The sequence below is a fragment of the Vombatus ursinus genome, unplaced genomic scaffold (genome assembly GCF_900497805.2).
Source record: "Vombatus ursinus unplaced genomic scaffold, bare-nosed wombat genome assembly UNPS02009205.1, whole genome shotgun sequence".
NCBI lineage: Eukaryota > Metazoa > Chordata > Mammalia > Diprotodontia > Vombatidae > Vombatus > Vombatus ursinus.
The window spans coordinates 58,428,139-58,450,593 of NW_020948983.1; the positions used below are offsets into that span (position 1 = coordinate 58,428,139).

The 22,455-nt window shown below is 38.7% G+C and overlaps 1 protein-coding gene across 1 annotated transcript in view; it reads left to right on the forward strand.

Annotated features, from left to right (window-relative positions):
- The first annotated feature begins 1,388 nt into the window (after positions 1–1,388).
- The window catches only part of PIAS1 (protein inhibitor of activated STAT 1), a 155,289-nt gene continuing 134,222 nt past the window's right edge, over positions 1,389–22,455 (forward strand). The window contains exon 1 of the mRNA XM_027851825.1: positions 1,389–1,430. Within this exon, the coding sequence (XP_027707626.1) occupies positions 1,407–1,430 (24 nt within the window). The 5' untranslated portion in view covers positions 1,389–1,406. The remainder of the gene's footprint in view (positions 1,431–22,455) is intronic.

Genomic DNA, 22,455 nt, shown 5'->3' on the forward strand with positions numbered 1-22,455 from the left:
AACCAAAAAGGTGGATAGATAGAAAAGGAATATCAGACAACATTCTTGTTCCCCTAAAACTTATCTCTTTGGTATGACCAGACACAGTCAAGAAAAATTTAAATAACAATAGAAAGCAGTCTATTGTTGTTCAGTCCTTTGGACTCTTTGGCACTCCATTTAGCATCTTCTTGGCAAAGATACTGGAGTGATTTGACATTTTCTTCCCCAGTTCATTTTATAGATGAGGAAACTGAGGCAAACAGGATTAAATGACTCGTTCAGCTAGCATCTAAAGCTGGATTTGAACTCCATTCTTCCTGACTCTAGGCCTGGTGGTCTAGCCACTGTTACCATCTAGCTGCCCCAGAAAGCAGTATGGCACCATGTAATTAAAGGAGAAATAGAGAGGCACACAGGCACTAAAGTGGAACACAGTTAATATAGTCGGAGGCAGTGAGGTATGCCAAAAAGGATTTGGAGTCAGAAGACCTGAATTTGAATCCAGATTGATTCATATCCTAGGAGGGAAGCCTTTACTTGGGAAATCATAATCAAAGGTCTTCTGTTAATACAAGGACCTAACTTCCATCTTCCATCTGTAATCTGTGTTCTGACCCTCCCACTCTGAGATTCTGTGATTGTCTATTCTATATTCAGTTCTACAAATAATGCAAAGGCATTATGCTAGTTAGGCCCTGTAATTTAAGATAATTCAAAACTCCCAGGTCGCCAGCGCTTTAAGGGGTACGAAGCTCCTCTGAGCAGCTATGGATAGAGGACCGGCCTGTGAACCTCTAAAACGTGGGTTCGAGTCTTGCCTCTGAACCTGTTGGCTGTGTGACCGTGGGGGAGCTCCTTTAGGAGCCTCCCTCCATCCCCCTTCCTTCAAAGTGGAAGTGCGTGGCCCCCTAACAGTGGGAGTGATCAAGAGGGGGGATGCCTCTGATTTGCGCAGTCGTCTCCACTCGCGGCCATCAAAGTCCTGGTGTTTCTGCTACCGAGGGAGTCATGGATGCTTTCTTCCTGACATTATTGTTACTTTAATAGGATTCCTTGGACGATGACTTGTGAGCCCCAGAAACCCGCATCAGGGTTCCCATCCGACGGAGTAGGTGGGGGGGGGTTGCGCTCAGGACCTACACTCCCCCTCCTCAACAGACTCGAGTACCTGTGGGGCGGGGCGGGACGGAGAGGGGAGGTGGGGGTAACTGTCAAACCAGTCCTCTTGGCGCCATTATTTAAATAGTACGTGCCACACTCGTTGCTGTGCGTGCCGAGGGCGGGGCTCCGAACCCATTGGGCGGGTCCGGGAGGTGGAGGGAAAGAGAAGGGGCGGTGACAAGGGCGGGACTGGGCTAGGGGAGGGAGCGGGACTAGCCGCGGCCCCCGGCGGGGTTCATTGCGCCTGCGCTGACAGTCGCAAGATGGCGGACAGTGCGGAACTAAAGGTAAAGCGCAGCTCGAATTCACTTCTAATATTCGGCCGCGGAGACGGCGCTGCGTGTGCCAGGGGGAATGAGGCTAAGCCCTGGGGCCCGTCCGGACCCGGCACACCTGAGCCTGGAGGGGGGGAGCGGGGCGGGCTCGGGCCTGGCGGAGGGGGCCGGGCAGCGGCGGGCCGCGGGCCCCGGGCTGCTCGGGGGCGCTGACGGGGCCGGTCCCCGGCGTGTTATTGTTGTGGGCGCCTCGGGCGGGGGTGGCCGGGGAAGGAGGCGGGCAGTCGGCGAGCGGGGTGTGGAGGCGCCGGAGGCGGGGAGCTCGGCCGTGGCGCTGCCGGCCCTCTCTTCCCCGGCTCCCGGGCGGCCGGGGCTCGGGGGCGGCGGGGGTGGGTGCGGGTTTGGGGAAGCTCCCCGCCGCTTCCTCTTCCTCCTTCCCAGCCCCGGGCTCCTGTCAGGAGCTCGGCTCCGGCCCCTCTCCCCTCCCCCGGGGAACTTGTCTCCGGCCGCCCCGCCCCTCTCCTCACCTCCCCCTCAGCCCGGGACGCGGCTCTCCCCGGCCCGCCCGCTGCCGGAGGAGGCGCCTGGCTCGGCCCCCTCGGATGCGGGGAAGCGCGGTGCGTGGGGGAAAAGGAGATCCTCCAGCAAAGTTTAGCGAGCGCCAGGGCCCGCGCAGCCCGCCCCTTCCCTTCCTCCCTCGGGCCGGGGATTTCTGCCTTCTGTGGGCGAGCCCCCCGCCAAGGGGGCCTGCCTCCCCGGGGCTGGGGGGCAGGCGACGCGACACCCCCGTCCTCCTCCACCCTCTCCACCCCTCGGTCCCATGCGTGGTCCTCAGGGCGAGGTCAGCCTGTGGGGCGTGGGGGTCTGCGCCCACCATGATGGCGATGCTCTTGCTGGATGGAGGTGAATGGTCGGTGTTTATATCCCCGGTTGCCTTTTGTTTGTTGGGGACATCTTGCTGGCCATGTTGGTTGGAACGAGCTCCTCTCCTCCTCCCCTCGCCAGCCCCCTCGTCAACAGCGCCTCCTCCGCGCTCCCCCTCCCACCTGTGTCAATTCCTCCAGCTGCGCGAAATGAAAGGCGAAAGCTTGACTTTTTCACGTCATTATTTTCCCGATAGACCTCCCGACTCTTCTACTTCTTTACCTGATGATTACTTCTGCACCGGAGCGAGTACAATGCTGCACGAGGGGGGTGGGAGGGGGTAGCTAGGTAGGTGGTGAGTAACCGGCTCCTCATTGGATATGGATATATATGCAGTTCTGCTTGGATAATTGTGTTTTAGCATCTAGCCGTGTTTAAGTTACCGAGCTGTATTTTGAGGCGTCGAACCGGATACTCCCTTTTCTTAAGTGGCTTTGCGTATGCAAACCAAGTAGCCGGCACTCTCCCGGCTCGGGGAGGGGGCTGACAATTTCTGTCAAAGACTTAAAATTAGGATGTAAAATCGTAAAATATTTGGCGGAAGCCTTATTTAGAATAATTGATAGGGCGAATTCCAGTCTGAGGTGAAAGACTAAGGTGTTACTTATGTTTTTCTTATAAAATTAAACTTAAAAAAGTCAGTATCCTTTTTTTGGGTGTTTTTTTCCCCCTGAGCAAAACCCTTGCTAGAAAATAATTCCGTCCCCCCCCCCCAAATTACTTGTCGGTATAAAACTTCCAAGTATATATTGAAACATTAGCTTTGAGTTGTCATTACATCCTTCAGTTTATTTCTGATCTTACATTTATTTGAAAATATCTGAATTAGAGAATGTTCTATGCTTTCAAACTAGGGGGAATTTGTGTAATGGGAACATCTAAAAAAAACTAATCAGGAAGTCTTGGGAATTTGAATGTTTGGAGAACTTTAACTGTAAAAAGTCCTTGAGACCAAATTCTCAGAAATTTTTCTGTAGATGTACATACTTGCAAATATAGTCAATAGATTGCTGTGATCTTTGCCTTCTATTCATCATTTGGGAACCCTTTTGAATGTTGGCTAATGAGTTCTTTTATACGTGGATCACAGAATAAAGCAGGAAAGCTTGTTCTCCCTATATTGTCACCCTTGATGCTGTCCTAAGAAGCTAGTATGGAAAGCACATGCTGGGGAGGTTTCCTTCTTTGTTCTTTCACATTTTAAGAAAATGCCTTTGGGGATAGAGCAGATCCCTGGTGTGATTCCTGTTAGGTAAAATCTCTATTTACAGAAATGAACCAGTATTAGATTGAAGCTAAATATCTGAAAAGGAACTGTCATTTCCACACCATAAAGAAAGGTATAAAATCTCTCTACAGTCTTAGATATAAATTTCAGATTCATTTTGTGCGAAGGAATTGTTGGTGCCATGATGCCTCTCTATTGTTTAATTTTAAGAAATTAATTGTTAGATAAACTATTTGACATTGTGAGAAATACAGGAGGCTTAAAACTTGTAAATGCTTAGTTGATATAAATCACACAGACAAATCATGTTAATATTTGATTATAGTTTAATTTGTCTACATTTTGGGGACTGTCCAAATATGATATTCCTTTAACTGAAAGATTTCTATGCATTGAGATCTAAACTACTTTTAGAAGAAATCTTGATTTCTTTTTAATGCTCGAGTTTTAAGAAAAATATTTTCTGATATTCTATTTTTCTTTTTTAAGAAGGTGCAAGTAAACTTATGGCTTTCTGTGATAAGTTAAGGAGCTTTTTTGGAATGCTGGGCAAAAATACTTTCTTAACAGTTCAAATCCTGAGGAGGTTTTGAGCCCAGTTCCTTAGCTCACAAATCCACAGTAGATTTTGCTGTTGATTATAGTCATGATTATTTTTTCACTTTTCTCTTTTCAGTGACCTCTTTTTAATTTATAATGGACTTAAAAGATCAAATGATTAAACCAGAGAGATCTTGATCACCATCACTATCAGTTTATACAAGCTACAACACTTTAGGATATTGCCAATAAAAATTAGATTGCAAATTGTACCACACATCAAAATGAATCTCGTCTTCACATTTGTTCGTAAAAAGTCCAATCTTTCATTAGAGGTGACCCATAAAAGATACTTGCAAAAATGTGGAGGGGAGTGAGAATTTTATTACACAGGCTTTTAGATCGGGAGGCTATAAGGGCCAGATTATTTTGGCAGTTAATAATTTGACAGCTTCATGTATCTCTACTTTGGTACTTTAAAAATATTTGTACAGATGTTTTCAACATTAAAACTCAAACCAAATAGTATTGCTACTTTAACACAGGAAAAGCAGTGGCAAAGCTTAATGAATTTTTTTAAAGGATAGAAGAATGTATGCATTTGGTGACAAAATTAGAGAATCTTTTTAGGATGACCTCTAGGAGTATGATTAAATTCTGTTGCTCAAACTCTTTTAAAGTAGTAGCCACTTAATTTTAATCTTTGTGGTTTTAGCTAGGAACATACATTTACATCTGACAATCTTCATGGATTTTATTTAAATTATCATAACTTGCTCTTAAGTACTACATTTTGATAATTTTTATTCTGTCATCCTTGTTAAGAACAATATTTTAAAACAATTTCTAAAAACACTTCACTTTTCAAGTATTTCACATAATTGTTTTGAAATACCTCTTTTCCTTTCCTCCCCCTTTCTACTCCTTGGTGATTGTATTGTCTTTCTCTTCAATGAGACCCTTGTAATCCCTGTTGATTGCGGTAGTGCTTAGTACTGGGTCCATAGCTGATTAACCTTGGGTTTCTGCTGGTGAACTCCATCAACATGCTGCTCCAGGGTTTCTTGCTGAAGCTTTTGAACGTTCAGAGTAATTGTACCCTTTCTTGCTGGTAGCTAGGGATAAAAATAAAGTGGGTCTGGCTGAAGTAGGAATTAGAAAGAATTATTGAGACCCCAGATTTGGAAGAGTCTGTGCTGGGATATAATTTTTTTTAAACCTGCATTTTGCTTCTTCATGATAGTGGCTTATATTTCTATAACTTTACTGTGTATTATCCTATGTGATCCTCAGAACAACCCTGTGATACTGATTGAGCAGGTATTAATCCTTGTATTACAAATGAGGAAACTGAGGCCCAGAAAGTTTTGTGACTTGCCCAAGATAGTCATCTCCTTTCCTGGACTGTTTCAACATCTACCAAAACTGGTCTCTCTGCCTCTAAACCATCCTTCTTTTCCAGAGGTTCACAAAGTGGTCAATACCATCCCCTGGAGGTGCTGGAATGATCTAGGGGGGCAATAGTAGCTTCTGGTGCAGTTGGGGGGGGGTTGAATGAAAATAAGAGGGTGGTAGAAGTATAAGAAAAGAGAAAAGAAAATTTTGAAAAACCATTCATACATGTTTCATCTGTTGTGTAACAAAGTTAAGTGGTAGTAGTTACATTATTTTCCAAATAAACACACAAAATGCAAGTTACAACTGATCAGTGGTCAAGTCCGCTGACAGGTCTTAACAAGCAAGTGTTGGCAGGCGATTGTCTTGTGCATTGTGGGGAAGTCCAGCATACATTGGCAGGAATATGTTCATGTGATAACTTGTTTAATACAATGCTATATGGTTATATCACACAATATTGTGTCATCAAAATTTCAATGCAAGAAAAAACCCCACAAATTTACAATAAATTATTAAATTTAAGATGCATCATTAAAAATGTATATTTTTTTGAAATGATGCAAATTTCCAAAAAACCACGAAAGGATAGAAAGTAGATTTCTAGGGAGGTGCTGAGTATTTTTTTTAAGGGGAGAGCAGTAGGCCAAATAAGTTTGGGAACCTCTGCTTCATACTATACTTAGGAGATTGGTGGCATAGTGGGTAGAGGGATAGGTCTGGAGTCAGGAAAGTTTAAATTTGGCCTCAGATACTGCTTCAATTTCTTCAAATGTAAAATGGTATAATAATAGCACCTATTTCTCAGGCTTGTTATTGTTAGGATCAAATGAGATAATATTTGTAAAGTACTTAACACAATGCTTATATTAAATCCTTGCTCCTTTTATTTTCCTTTTACCTCCTTCCCCCTTTCTCTTAATACTGGGCTAATTTTTATAATGAACTACTATGATGAAATCATTCACCTGCTCAAATAGCATCAGTGAATCTGTCTGCTAAACTCCTTAGGCTGACTTTCAAGACCCCTACAATCTACCTCACAATCTGAGGATTTTAGTGGGCTAGAAATTCCAGGTAAATCAGTAGTGTAATATGACAGTAAAAAAAAAGAGTTAATGTGACCTTTTTTTTGTATGGACCATGAGTTAAGAATGGTTTTTACATTTTTAAATACAGTAAAACTTTCTTTGCACTTAGGCTGTACAAAATTGATGGCAGCTGGCCAAAATGGGCTGTAGTTTGCTGGCCCCTCTGTTGTTGGCCATAGAAGGCAAAACTGTGAGTAAATGTGTGGAAGTTGCAAGAGTGGAAGGGGGTACCTTAACAGGTAGGGGTAACTGATGCTCAGTGGCAGTCTGAAAGCTAGGTCTTCCTGACCATTTATTAGGCATTGTAGTCAGTGTTCTGTGTTAGTTGCAGGTCGGACTTGATGGCTGCTGAGGCTTCTTTAGCTCCAGCAGTTGGTGACTCTTCCGATTGTCCAGGCTTCTTTTCTCTTCTTTCCACTGTACCCCACGCTACTTTCTAAAACACGAAACTTGTTTCAGCAGTGGGCCTCTCCACCGTGAAATAACACCCCAGTAACCATAGTGTGGTAGGACATAAAGCCAAAAAGGGACTTCAGATAATTGAGGCCAGGACTTCTTGACCTTCAACTTTAAACACACACACAAAACTGTATTTCAGTTTAATTGATTCCTTTTGTAGTCCTATGTATTTATTTTATATATTAAAAAATATTAGTCTGAGAAGGGTTTAGCAGATTATGAAAGGGGTCCATGACACAAAAAAGGCTAAGAACCCCTAATGTTGTTCAGCTCTTTCATTTTACAAATAATGAAACAAAAGCCCAGAAATATGAGAAGGAACAGTAGTAGTAAGAAGCAGAGGTGGGATTCTTTGACATTCATTATCCCACTTTTTAGTGTTTAATAAGATCCTGAATAATGGCTGTAGGAAAAAAAAAACCTAACAATTTCTACTCTTCTCATCGGAGAGACATGCTGTATTCTCATTGCATTATAGCAATAAAGTAACCTTAAATCCCTATCTTGACCCAGGGACTCAAATCAGGGCTTAAAAAAAAAAACCAAACCTGTATAAAAAGAATATTTAATGCATTACTTTCCAAAATTTCTTTTTGGTTAACTTTTATGGGAATGTGAATAATCTGTACTTCTAATTTGCTTGGGTTTTTTCCCTGATGTTGGAAGCTAGTAGAAGAGGGGTGTGTGTATATATACATATGTATGTACGTATGTGTGTGTGTGTGTGTGTGTGTACGTACGTACATACGTACGTACACACACATATCTGGGTGGGTTGAAGTAAAAAAGAATTGAAAAAGTTGGTGGAGCCAATACAGAGTTTGGGATATAAATGGAATTTTTATGGGCCCAGTGACTTGAAATTACTTAAAAGATGACTTTAAAATATATGTACTTTGGTAGAAGTATTGTAAGGTGCCTTATTTCTGAGCCTTTATGGCTTCAAAAAAACTGGAATCATGAATAGAAGTGGTGGTCCGAGTGGCATAAACAGGGTTCTCCAATTGCCAAAGTCATTATGGACATTTCTTGAGCTGTCTTCACAAGAAAGGCCATGTAAAGTTATAAGCAATAATCAGATTTTTCCATTTTTACATATGTGTTTCTCATTTTAGGAGACTCTTGAGACTTTTTGGGAAGTATAGTGAATGAATATTTTCATTAGATGAAATATTCTTGATGAGGCTGAAGAATTTTCCTTAGCTCTTGTTTTGCATATGGTGGTTTTACATTGTTATTTCCACTACCTCTAAATAAGCCTGATTTTAAAAATTATGAAGAAAAGCAGTATTACCAAAGGTAAAAATAAACTTCCTTTATGGTTATCATGTGGATATACTTGACAGATTAAAAGAAAATTATGAAATGGGCTTATTTAAGTTTGTTTGCTTTGGAGAATTAAGTCAGACATAGCATTACTGTATTTTAGATCAGTTGGTTAGTAAGCATTTATTAAGTGTTTACTATGTATCAGACACTAAGGAAATGAAATAAAAAAATTAAACAGTCTTTGCCCTCAAGGAGCTTATCTTCTAAATAGCAGACAACAACTGCATATAAAATATATATACAAAACAGATGTATATGGTCCTCTTAGGATGTGCACTCAGAATTTTTTTTAAGGCAAACATTTAAGTACTCAGTCATGAAAGATGTTATTTTTAGTAATCATATGGAAGAAATTAAAGCTTAATGAAACTTCATTAAAAAATTGATAGCTAAACTTTATTTTTAAAATATACTTTAAAAATGAGAGTGCTTTTTTCGAGGGAGGGTAGTGGTGGTGAGGTATAACAAGTTTTTAAGCTTTTTTTGTATCCTAGATCCCTTTGGCAATCTGTTGAAACCTGTGGACTCATCAGAATAATGTTGTTAAATGCATATAGTGAAATAGATAGGATTACAAAGGAAACCAGTTATGTTGAAATGCAGTTGATCAGATTATTTTAAAAATGAGTTCATGAACGGTTAAGAACCTTTGCATTAAGAGTTGACTGAGCACATTCTGTATTCATACCTATTTACAAAACAAAATTAATCTAAGGTAATTTTAGTGGGGAGGCACTAGCTCCCAGGGTGGGTGGTATCTGGAAATGCCTCCCTGTAAGGAAAAGTGGCAGTTGATCCAAGCTTTAAAGGAAAAGAGGGATTCTAAAAACATAATTCCATATTATCCATATTGTAACCACCCCCAAACAACAACAACAAAAGGCAATAAAAGTAAAGTGGAAAAACATATGTTTCAATCTGCACTCAGTTCATCAGTTCTCTTTCTGGAGATCAATAGCTTTTTTCATCATAGGTCCTTTGGAATTGGATCATCGTCTTGATCTGAGTAGCCAAGTCTTTTCACAATTGATCAGTGTTACAATATTGTTGGTATTGTGTCCAGCGCTCTTCTGGTTCTGCTCAGTTTATATATATAATATATACATATATATATATGTATATATATATATATATATCTTCCCAGGTTTTTCTGAAACTATCCCTGTGTCATTTCTTATAGCACAGTAGTATTCCATCACAATCATATACCACAACTTCTTCAGCAATTCTCCAGCTGATGGATATCCCCTCAATTTCTAATTCTTTGCCACCAAGAGCTGCTATAAAAATTTTTGTGCATCTAGGAGGAAAGAAGGATTCCAAGAGTCAGAGCTAAGGAGCCTAGGGCACAATTGCCTCTGCATAGGTATTGAGATGAGAGATGATGGAATGTTCTGTCCAGTTGGAGTGGACCATATCGTTGATGAAGTGTAGTACACCAATCTAGAAAGTTAAAGGGGAGCCAGGTTGTGAAATGCCAAACAAAAGGAGTTTGTATTTGGTCCTAGAGAAGATAAGGAGCCATTACAATTTTTTTTGTAGCTATGTGGAGGATGCATTGGAAAAGAGAGAGACTGAAAACAAGGAAACCAATTTGGAGGCAAATCTAGTCCCACTGAGAGGTGATCCTAGCTAGGGTAGTGGCCATGTGAATGGAGAGAATTGGCTAAATCTAAAGTGTATTGGGAAAGACAGGCAACTAATTGGATGTGTGGGGTGAAGGGGAATGAGGAGTTAAGGATGACTCTGGGGTTGTGAACTAGGATGTTACTGGTGATGCCCTTGATAGAAATAGGGAAATTTGGAAGAGGATTCTGAAGGCGTGTGTAAATGTGAAGAAGGTGTGGGTTACTTTGGCATTTCACATATTTATAGGACAACCAGTTTGAATGGGCAGTGGGTGATGTGGAACTGGAGTTCAGTAGAGAAATTAGGGTTGCATATATAAATTTGAGAGTCACTTTTTACTTTTATGTTCCTCTGTATCTCATCTCTGTGACTTGGCTGTTTTCCATGATTGAAATTCTCTCCCTTCTCTATCTCATAGAATACTTCTCTTCCAGCTGTTTGCCAATAGATAAATGGTAAAAGAACATAAGAAGGCAATTTTCAAAGGAAGAAATCCAAGCTATGGATTGCCATATGAAAAATGCTCCACATCACTAATAACTAGAGAAATGCAAATTAAGGAAGCAACTCTTTGGTTCTGCCTCACACCCATCAGATAGGCAAAGGTGGTGTACTCTTTGATCTAGTGACTCTGGCCTTCCTGCTGTTCCTTGAATAAGATATTTCATCTCCTCATACTACCCCTCCTGACCCCCAGTATTTTCACTGACTGTCTTCCAGCTTTCTTGGCTTCCTTCAAGTCTCAACCAAAGTCCCTTATTTTGCAAGAAGCCTTTTCCAGTCCTCCTTAATTTTAGTGCCTTTCCTCTGAGATTATCCCCAGTGAGCTTCTTAAAAGCAGGGACCTTTTTTTTTTTTTTTTGGCCTTTCTTCACCTTCATCCCCAGTGCTTATTATCGTATAGTAAGTGCTTAATGAATGGTTGCTAACTGACAAATGTTGTAGGGGCTTTGAGAAAATAGGCACACTGATGCACTGTTGGTGGAGCTGTTAATTGATCTAGCCATTCTGAAAAACAATTTGGAACTATGCCCCCAAAGTCACTAAACTGTGCATACTCTCCCACTAACTAGGTCTATGCCCCAAAGAGATTAAAAAAAAAAAAAAAGGAAAAGGACCTATATGTACAAAAACATTTATAGTAGTGCTTGTTATAGTAGCAAAAAACCCCAGGAAACTAAAGGAATGCCCACCTATTGAAGGATGGCTAAATAACTTGCACATATGAATAGAATGGATTATTATTGTGTCCTAAGAAATGACAAAAGGGATGATTTCAGAGAAAGCTGGGAAGACCTATATGAATTGATACAGAGTGAAATGAGCAGAACCAAGTAAAACAATTTCTATAGTGACATCATTATTATAAAGAAAAACTTTGAAAGATTTAAGAACTCTGATCAATGCTCTAACAAACCTTGATTCTAGAGGATCAGAGATGAAGCATGCTACCTACTTCCTGACATAGAGGTGAGAGACACTAAAGGCAGAATGATAGGTAGCCAATGAGAAATTTGCTTAACTGTGCATACTTGTTCTAGGGGTTCAATTTATCTATTTGTTCAGTTAGGTAGTGTGGGAGAGAGAAAATAAATGCTTGTTATTTGGGGGAGAGGGAAGGAAATATAGAAAGCAGAACATATTTGGAAGTGGGAAAACACAAAAGTATCTCTAGCTCTTGCTTCAAGAAGCAGGTCAAACAGCATCTACGCTTAGTCTTTCCTAATTCCCTAGCTACCTTGTATTTATTTTGTATTTTACATGCTTATTTATGTACATCTCCTTACATAAAGTATAAACGCCATGAGAGGAGGGATAGTTTTATTCTTTTTTTTTAGGGGGGGAATAGAATCAAGAGCTTCACAGAAAAAGCTGGAATCTAAGATGAACCAAGAAGGATGGTAAGGATTCTGAGAGGCTGAGGTGTGAAGAGAGGTAGTGTATTCCAGAGATGAAGGAAGGCTTGTACAATTCATGGAATTCCAGAAAACAGTCTACTTTGACTATAGTGCATTTAAAGTATGTGACTGGGAAAAGTGTGAACTAAAGATGGAAAGTTAAAATGGAGCCATATTATGAAGGGCCTTAAGAACCAGGCTGAGAATTTATATTTTAACAGGAAGCAAGCAATAGAAGGATTTAGAAGTGCTTTGACCAAAGCAGTGACATGGTCAGTCCTGTGTCACAGGAAGATTATTTTGGCATCTTTGTACAAAGTTTTTGATTGTGTCTTCCTAGCAGTAAAATATTTTGAGCACTGACTGGCCCCAAATATGTATGTGTACATTCACTTATTTATAAATTATTTATATGTAATACTGTACTAATAATTGTGGATATTATGAAACTTACACAAAAAATATAAGTTAAAATATAAGGTAATACTAGAGTCAGTAGGGAATCACTGGAGTTTATTTAATAGGGAAGCAACATGAACAAACATTGCTTTAGGAAATTCACTTTGGCAGCCATGTGGAGAATGTATTGCATTGGGAGCCTATTGCAATAATCCAGGCAAGGGATAATGAAGGACTTAACTAAGGTGCTGGCTGTGTAAGTAGAGGGAAGGGATGTGAAGATAGAAAAAACAAGATTTAGCAGCCGATTGAATCTGTGGGTTGAAGAGATGGAACATGACAACAAAGTTGTGAACTTTACTGACTCATAGGATAGTTGTGCTCTGCTCAGAAATAGGGAAGTTCAAAAGAAAGGTAGGTTTTTAACGCAGATCCTGTAAAAAACACATCCATGTTTGTTCATCATATGATACTCATTCTATTCTGCCCAAATAAAAGGAGAAGGCTCTTAATCTGGTTACTGCCCCAGAGTGAAGTTCACTACATTTTAAGGGGTGCCCACGGCAGCTAGCCAGGTGATTTAGAGGACAGGGGGTGTGTATGATTGGGAAAGGGAAGGGATTTCCCCAATGGCACCTGTATAGCAGGTGCTGTGGGTTCCTGGGTGGAGCACTAGGTTATAACTGCCCCGTGTGACTGAGCTCAAAAGCAAGAGACTGGGGGCCTTACAGGAGAAGGGGAAAAGAAAGAGTAGAGGAATATTGGAGGATAAGAATAGTGGGGTTGTATTAGAGACAAATCCCATGTTTGTGTATTGTGGGAAGGGTTGAATGCAACCCTCATTCCCACTTTCCTGTTTGTTGGTTACATACCCCTTGGGGTCATTCAGGTCACCACTCCCCTCCCTCCTCCCCCAAACACAGCTCCCCAATTCCATTTTGGAGACCATTGATACAGAGTAGTGATTTTCAAAGTGTAGTCCTCAGATCCTTACAGGTCCCTGAGACCCTTTCAAAGAGTTTTTAAGGTCAAAACAATTTTCATAACAATACTGAGATATTATTTACCTGTTAAAATACTCCTTCCGTTTTCATCTGCATATCTGTGTGAGTCTGGATTTCCTTCATATACTTCAAAACAACATATTGAAACAGATTGAATATAGAAGTAGACAGGAGAATCTAGCGATCTTCTGTTAAGCCAGACGTTAAAGAGATTTGCAAATATATATATAAAACAGTGCCACTCTTCTCACTGGCTTGTTTTGGAAAATACAGTCATTTATACTGTAACACATATTCTTAAAAATTGCAACTATGCAAAATCAAGCAATAAAAGCCACAGGGCTTATGGGAAAAATGAAATTAGGACTATAGCACTCAAAAGCTTTATCAGTGACAAAGCAAGAGAGGAACTTAATAACAATGGCAACACAATTTTATACATGTTAAATGGTTAAGAAATACATTATTACTATAATAAATAGTGGTGGCAGGTCCTCAGGCTGGCAGGGTCAAAGTCAACATTGAGAGCAAGAATCTCTAGAGGGCTGGGGGTCGGGGGGGGGGGGGGGGGGGGGGGTGTTGGGCCTACTGCTCCTCCCGCCTACATCTCCTACTTCACCAGAAGATACATATTAAACATGGCACTTTACCTTGATAGAGACTTAAAGTTTGCTTGTGGGAGTAGGCATAGGAAGTATTTATTATACCTTGTGAGTTATTGTAAGGTGGTATAGCTGTTTCTTGGGGAAATCCTGCAAAAGCAAATGTGAAAATCACTTACGCACAAATTATTTCCTATCATATCAGTTGGGTTAGAACAAATTTGAGTTTTCAAAACAGGTGTTATAGCAGAAATGATGTTATTTTTTATAAAAAATGATATTTTTGTTATCAAGTACTGGGTTTTGTTATTTTTAAATTAATAAAATTACTTTTAAAATTTACCAGCTTTAATTTCTAATACAGTTAAATAATTGATTAGATATAACCCATATAAACAAAAGCTCCTCAGTTTTTTAGAATATAAAGGGATCCTGAAACCAAAAAGTTTGAGAGCTGCTGGTATAGAAGATTAGATTGAAAAGAAGAGAGACTGAAAGCTGAGAGCCTTGTCACTGTAAGAAAGGTCTAGTTCTAATTTGAGTTCTGATTAACTCACTGAATGAATAACTGAGTTAGGTACCTTACCCTTCTCTGACCCTCAGTTTTCTCAATTGTGAAATGAGAGCTTTGGAATGATATCTTCACAAAGTAAAAATGTATTGAATTACTTTACCACACGTAATCTCAGACAAGCTATGAGGTTCCTTACAATGGAGGTTATTCAATTTTAACATGTTAGAGATGCCTTGTATTTTTTATGGCTTTATTTAATTTTTAATTTTTATTCTATTAGGTATTTTTGTATTATGAACTTAGTCATCAACAAACATGAACATTTCAGTATTCAAAGAAGAGCAAAATGCATTATATATGAAATTGTACAGTATAAATTAAGTTTAATACAATTTTACCAAAATTGCCGTGTCCACTTCTGACCTTTTTGTTTTCCGTACTCTTTAAGATATTTTATCAGTGCTCTTTTGAAATAATTTTTAATGTTTCTGTAGCCACTAAATAACAAATATAGTCAAGCAAAGCAGTTCAGCACATTGGCTTGAAAATGTCTCATTCTGCACCTATAATTCATCACTTTTTGCCCCAAAATGGTGAACGTCAGGCCTCATCAGTCCTCTGAAGTCATGATTTGTCACTACGTTAACCAGTGTTAATTTTTATTTTTTACAATTCTTAGAACATTCCAGAGTTGTTTTTCTTTGCAGTTTATCAGCACAAGTGTTCCCATAGATCTGCTCATTTCACTCTGCATCATTTCATACAGTTCTTCCCAATTTTCATTGAATTTGTCATATTTGCCATTTCTAATGGCTGTAGTGCTTGTACAGTAATAATTATCCATTATATTCTTATGCCACAATTTGTTCCCCAATTGATTTGCACCCATTTTGTTTTCAGTACTTAACTACAAAAAAAAAAAAATACAGCTTTTGTTCAGCTAAAAAAAAAAACTTTTGAAATAATTTTTTTTAGCTCCACAAATATAAAGGCAATATGGCACAATAGAAAAGGCACTAGACTGATTCAGAAGACTTAGGTTCACATGTTACCTGAATTGAAGTATTTGTCTAAAAAAAAAGGATGATAATACCTATCCTACCTGCTTCAAGGTTATTATGTGGAACAGATGAGACAATTTATGTGATAAGAGAATGCATGTAAATGTGTACAGTATTATTGTTAATCAGAATTTCATAATTAATCAAGTGTTATTTAATTAGGCATTAGCATGTACATGACATTGTGCTCAATACAAAGTAAGTGTGTATTATTCCTGTCTTCTAGAAACTTAGTTTAAAATTATGGGAAACATTTCATATAATATGTTGATAATGTTAGATTCAAGGCTGTACTGATTGGAAAAGTTTAAAACTTATCATAAAGCATAAAATCTGAGTTTTTAATCCTGTTTTAAACACAATGCCATAAGGCTAAAAACATTCTCGCTTTCCCACTCAGCAAACCAAAGATACATAATGTTATGCTGCATTATCTGTGTATTGTCCATATAGGCTCTATTCCATTTCTTTACATGCCAGATATCCCTTTACTGTCTTATTTTCCCTTACATTTTTAAAGATAACAACCACATTAATACAATTTACCCTGAATATGGTAACAGTTGTTAATACCATTAAGTATTTTATTTCTGTATAACAATTTTATTAAGATTAAGTGCTGCCAGGCATATGTAATGAAAAATTGAGGAAGTAAAACTAAAATAATCTTTGATAAACTATTCTGGAAATAAGCATCATTCCAGTTTAGGTAAACTTCCTATGCAGTCACAATTAATAGTTGAGAGTAGATTAATTAAACTGTCCGAGAACATTCTTATTTCAATTTTGAAAATTTAGACTACTAGAAGAAATTAAAATCCACGTAATTTATTTATTCAAAATATTTTATAAGTGGTTATAGGAAACAGGCCCTTCCCTACCCCCAAAAAACAATAATGCAAAGAAGCGAGTAATACATCTTTAGCTTGAGGAGCTTTCGATTAGAAAACTCAGACATGAGCTGAAAGTAAAAGTTAATCACTGCTGCCTGAAACTAGTGCTGAACTATGGTGTGGACTATAGCAGATCACAGTGGCAGTAGTGATCAGAGAAAGCTTAAATTGGGACTTGAAACAAGTAGGATCTGAATAGGCCCAAAGGGAGAGGATATATTCCAGAAAGTGGACACAGCTTGAGTAAATGTGAGGTGGCAGGAATGCACAAGTGGATCAACAAGCTTTACTAAACACTTGTTATGTGCTAGACAACTTGCATATGTGTGAGTTTTTTAATTGAAATGTATACTACATTCCAGCATAGTTCTTTTAGAATTATAGGAAATCAGAGACCCTTTAGTCTAACCCATTACCTGAAGTAGGAATCTTTTCTACACTCTGTTGTCAGAATTTTAGAGATTTAGTGTATCTCATCATACAGTTGAGGCAACTGAGGCCTGGAGAGGCAAATTTAACTCACATACCAAATTAGTGGTAGAAATGGAGCGACTCCCCAAGTATCCTGATTACCATGCAGTCCAGGGCCTTACCACCTTTCTGACTCCCACTGTGGGAGGTAAAATTGGAGAGGTGGATGGGGTTAAAATGTTAGGGCTTTAAATGCCAGATTATAGAGTATAGAATTTACCCTATCAGCCCTGGTAAAAATGTGAAAATTTTTGAGTATTAAGTATCATGGGAGAAAAACAGTCTTTTAAGGTTTATGTGATAGTTTGATGGACTGTAAGAGTAAGAGCCAGGAAGCCCAATTAGCATAATAATTGTGTTGGGTTTTTTTGTTTTTTGTAGATTTTAAGGTTTGCTAATGACTTTACACATACAGTATCATTTGATCCTTACAACCCTGGTAAGAAAAGAATTACAAGTATTACCCACATTTTACAGATGACAAAACTGAGGCTAGGAGAGGTTAAATTGATTTGCCCAAGGGAATACAATGTCAGATTCAGGAAAGACAAGTTCAATTCTGCCCCTAAATTAGCATCTAAAAGGGAACTCGTGTATCTTTCCCCCTAAACCAGTAGTCAGAGTGTCCAGATTTATTACAGATTACTTCACAGACTCTGGTATAGCAAAACTAGACATGCCATTTCACATAACCAGCTTTGTACAAGCTTTCTCCTCCGCCTCGAATCCATGGCCTCTTCATTTCTTCCTCTTAGAATCCCTATTTCCTTCAAAATTCACCACAAATGCCCCTTTCCTATGTGCATATCTTTCTTGATGCCTCTCCCCACTAGCTGCTAGTGCTTTCCCCCAAAAGTTACCTTGAATTTATTTTATATATGATTAAAAATAGCTAGGGAAGCTAGGTGGCACAGTGAATAGAGTGCCAGGCCAAATCAGGCTTCAGACACTTACTGGATGTGTGACCTTGGGCAAGTCACTTAACCCTGTTTGCCTCAGTTTCTGATCTGTAAAATGAGCTGGAGAAGGAAATGGCAAACCACTCTTGGCCAAGAAAACCTCAAGTGGGGTCATGAAGAGTTGGACACTAATGAAAATGACTGAACAACAATAAAAAATAATAGCTAACATTTCTATAACACTTACTATGTGCCAGGCTCTGTGCTAAGTGCTTTACAATTATTAACTCATTGGATCTTCACAAGAACCTGGGGAGGTGGGTGCTATTATCCTCATTTTACAGATGAGGAAACAGAGGCAAATGGTTAAATGACTTGCCCAGGGTCACATAGTTAATAAATGTCTGAGACTGGATTTGAAACTTCAGGCTTCCTGACCCTGTTGCAGTGCCACCTAGTTTATATGTGTTTGAGCTGTACCCTTGTACTCCTTGAGGGTTCAAATGTATTTGTGTGTGTGTGTGTGTGTAAAAGTGTAATCAGTAGTATTTAAGATACTTAAGGGTAGGAATTATTTCCTTTTTTCCTTTTGTAGCCCCAATATGTGGTAGAACCTTATGTGTAGTAAGCACTTAATGTTTTGTTTTGTTTTTTTAATTTTAAGACTTTTATTTTTCATTTAACAGGCATTCATTTTCTCTCCTTCCTTCCCCTTTGGAAAAAAAGAAAATCAAAATCCTTATAACAAATATGCATGGTCAAGCAAAAGAAATTCCTACTTTGGCCATGTCCAAAAATAGATCTCATTCTGAATCTTGTCAGGAGAGAGATAGCATGTATCATCATTAGTCCCCTGGAATTGTCATTGCATTGTCAAAATTGTTTGTATTTACAATATTTCTATCCTTGTAGAAGTTGTTCTGGTAGGTGACACAGTGGATAGAGACTTGGACCTGGAGTCAGGAAGATCTGAGTTCAAATTTGGCTGCAGATACTTACTAGCTATGTGATCCTGGAGCAAGTCACTTAATCTCTGTTTGCCTCAGTTTCCTCAACTATAAAATGAGGATGATAATAATAGCATCTGCCTCCCAGGGTTGTGAGTAAAGAGACACTTTTTCTAAAGTGCTTAGCACAGTGCCTGGCACATATTAAGCACTATATAAATGCCTGTTCCCTCCCCCTCGCCCCCCATAACAGTCTTCCCCGGTCTCTTTGAGACCATCTCTTTTTATCATTTTTTTGGCAGTTTCATAAATGTTTAAATTGATAATAGCCATATGAAAAAATACTCTAACTCTTGATTGGAGAAATTCAAATTAAAACAATTTTGAAGTACTGCCGCATACCTATTAGATTGGCTAATAGGACAGAAGATGTAATTGACAGATATTTGAGGGGATGTGGGGAAAAAATGAGACATTAATGCATTGAAGATGGAGTTGTGAACTGATTTGACCATTCTGTAGCACAATTTGGAACTATGCCCAAAGAGCTATAAAACCATTCATACCCTTTGACCTAGCAAAACCAGGTCTGTATCCCAAAAGAGATAACAAACAAAAAGGAAAAGGAGCTATATGTACAAAAATATTTATACCGCTCTTTTCTGGGGGCAAAAAATTAGAAATTGAGGGTTGCCCATCAATTGGGGAATGGCTGATGAAGTTGTGGTATGTGACTATGGTGGAATATAAGAAATGATGAGCAGAATGCTCTCAGAAAATCCTGGAAAGATTTGCATGTGCTGTTGCAAAGTGAAATGTACTGTATACAAAGTAACAGCAATATTGTAAGATGATCAGCTGTGAATGACTTAGCTATTCGGAGCAATAAAATGATCCAAGACAACTCTGAAGGACTTAAGAAAAATGCTATCCATCCCCAGAGAAAGAACTGGTCGTGTCTGAATACAGATTGAAGCATGCATTTTTTGCTTTCTTTATTTTTCTTGAAGTATTTCTTTCACAGCATGACTCTTAGGGATATGTTTTACATGAGTACACATGTATAACCTTTAAAAAAATGTTTAAATTGAATGGAATTAAACTCTTTGTTTTCCTTGCTAGTAAGGGATGAAATAGCATGGATCAATATAAATTCAAAAATATACCTGACTTAATTTTTAATAATAATTCACACTAATGTTGTGTTTTTCCTGCATTAACTTGGTGAGGTGGGGGTAAAAAAAATTATTGCCATTTTACAAATGGAAAAATTGTTGTCCAGAGATGTTAATAGATTTGCTGATGGTTCTCTTGGTTAAGTGTCAAAATGGAATTTGAATCCCTTTTTTCTGACTCCAAGTCAAGGGCTGTTTCTACTTCAGCAGTTTAATTCCCATTAAATTTGGGAGAAGGAAAATAAGGTAGAAGGCAAATTAGTCATTTTAACTTCTTGGTACTAGCTCTGGCTTAAAGATGATAACTTAAGAAGGTGCCCCACAGGCCTTTAGGACACCACCATCTTTTTAGTCAGCTAGGCTCACAAATATGCTCAATTTTTGACCTTTATCTCTTTGCCCAACCTGATAACCAATCAGCTGCCAATCTTGTTGATTCTCCCATAACATCTCCATCATCTATTTCAGCTCTTGATAGCCTCCTAAATGGTCTCCATCTCCAGGCTTTCCCCTCTCCAATTCTTCTACACAGGTGTCAAATTGATATTCCTAAAGCACAGATTTGACAGTGTTACTTATATGCTTAAGCTTCAGTGGCATTTCAAGCCTCTCACATCCCTGCTGCAGTCTACCTTTCTTGTATTTCTATGTAGTTCTTTCCTTCACCCACTCTACATTCCACCCAAATAGATCTTCTTGCTATTCCTTGAACATGGCATCCCATCTCCCATCTTTGTGCCTTTACACTGCCTGTCTACTGTACATAAAATGAACTCCCTCCTCACCTCTGCCTGAGGTTTTGGTCTTTGTATTCACACATTATAGGGTAGTACCTGGGTATAGTAAGCACTTAAATGCTTTGTTAAATTAAATTCAATTTCCCCCATTTTACCAGTGAGGAAACTGAGGCCTATCTTCAAAATAAAGGAGTTTGGCGCTATATACATACATATATACAGACATACATATATATTTCCCATGTAAATGCAAGTTATATGTACCCTTTGTATAATAGTCTTAGAAATTGTATGTCTTCACAGCAGGAAATGATAAATTCCATTCAGAATAATTAAAAAATGTACAGAACGTTTCCGAGTCTGTCTACCAAGACACACAGTAACTGTGAATACAACTACAAAACACTCATTACAGAAAGACAGATCTAGATAATTAGAAGAATATTAATTGCTCATGGTCAGGCTGTTCTAATATAATAAGAAAGATAGTACTACTTAAATTAATTTACTTATTCAATGCCATATCAAAGTACTAAAGAATTACTTAGAACCAGACAAAATAATAACAATTCTTCTGCAGGAACGAAAGGTCAAAAATGTCAAAAAAAAAAAAAAGTTGGGTAGGGTGGGGACCTAGCAGTTACCAAGTCTCAAACTACGTCACAAATCATCAAAACTATTTGGTGCTGATTAAAAAATCGAGATTGACCAGTGGAACACATTAAGTACTCAACAGACGGAAACAAACTGCATAGTAGCATATGATTCCATAAACCCAAAGATTCCCTATTACTGGGATAAGGAATCATTATTTGGGAAAAAAAAAAAGCTACTGGGAAAACTGGAAAGCAATCTGGAAGAAATTAGGTATAGATTAATACCTCACAACGTTTTCCAAGATCAAGTTCTAAATAGATTATGTGACTTGGATATAAAAAGTCACATCATAAACATAGTAATGGCACAAGGAAGGAAGTACCTTTTGTGACTTAGGGTGGGGAAGAAGTCATGACTAAACAAGGGGTAGATAGGATCACAAAAGGGAAAATGGACAATTTTTGATGACATAAAAAGTTTTTGCACAAACCAAACCTGTTAAATTTAGGAGAGAAACAATTAAGTGTGTGTGTGTGTGTGTGTGTGTGTGGAGGAGGGGAATCTTTGCAACAAAGGTATGGTATTCAAGATATAGCTGTGTTCCTTATTTAAGACAATTCCTAGGTGGCTAGATTATGCAGTGAATAGAATACTGAACATGCAATCAGGAAGGCCTGAATTCAAATGAGTTTACTTAATTATAAAATGGGGATAATAATAGCACCTACCTCCTCACAGGATTGCTGTAAGGATCAAATGAGATGATATTTGTAAAGTGCTTAGCACAGTGCCTGGAACGTGTTGTTTTTCATACATTTCTGTTGTGTTGGACTCTTTGTGATCCTGTTTGGGGTTTTCTTGGCAAAGATAGTGGAGTAGTTTGCTATTTCCTTCTTAAGCTCATTTTATAGATGAGGAAACTGAGACAAACAGGATGAAGTGACTTGCCCGAGGTCACACAGCTGGTGCAAGTCTGAGGCCAGATTTGAACTTGGGTCTTCCTGACTCCAGGTCTGGTGCTCTATCTGCTTCACCACCTAGCTGCTGTCTGGCACATAGTAGGCGCTATAATGTTTGATATATATAATAAATGTTTGATATGTAAATCCTAGCCATCATCATCGTTATTGTTATTCAACAAATAAATGGTCAAAGAATATGAACTCGCAGTTTTCAAAGGAAGAAATATAAGCTTTCAACAACCATATAAAGATGCTGAAAATCACTAATAAGGTAAATATAAAT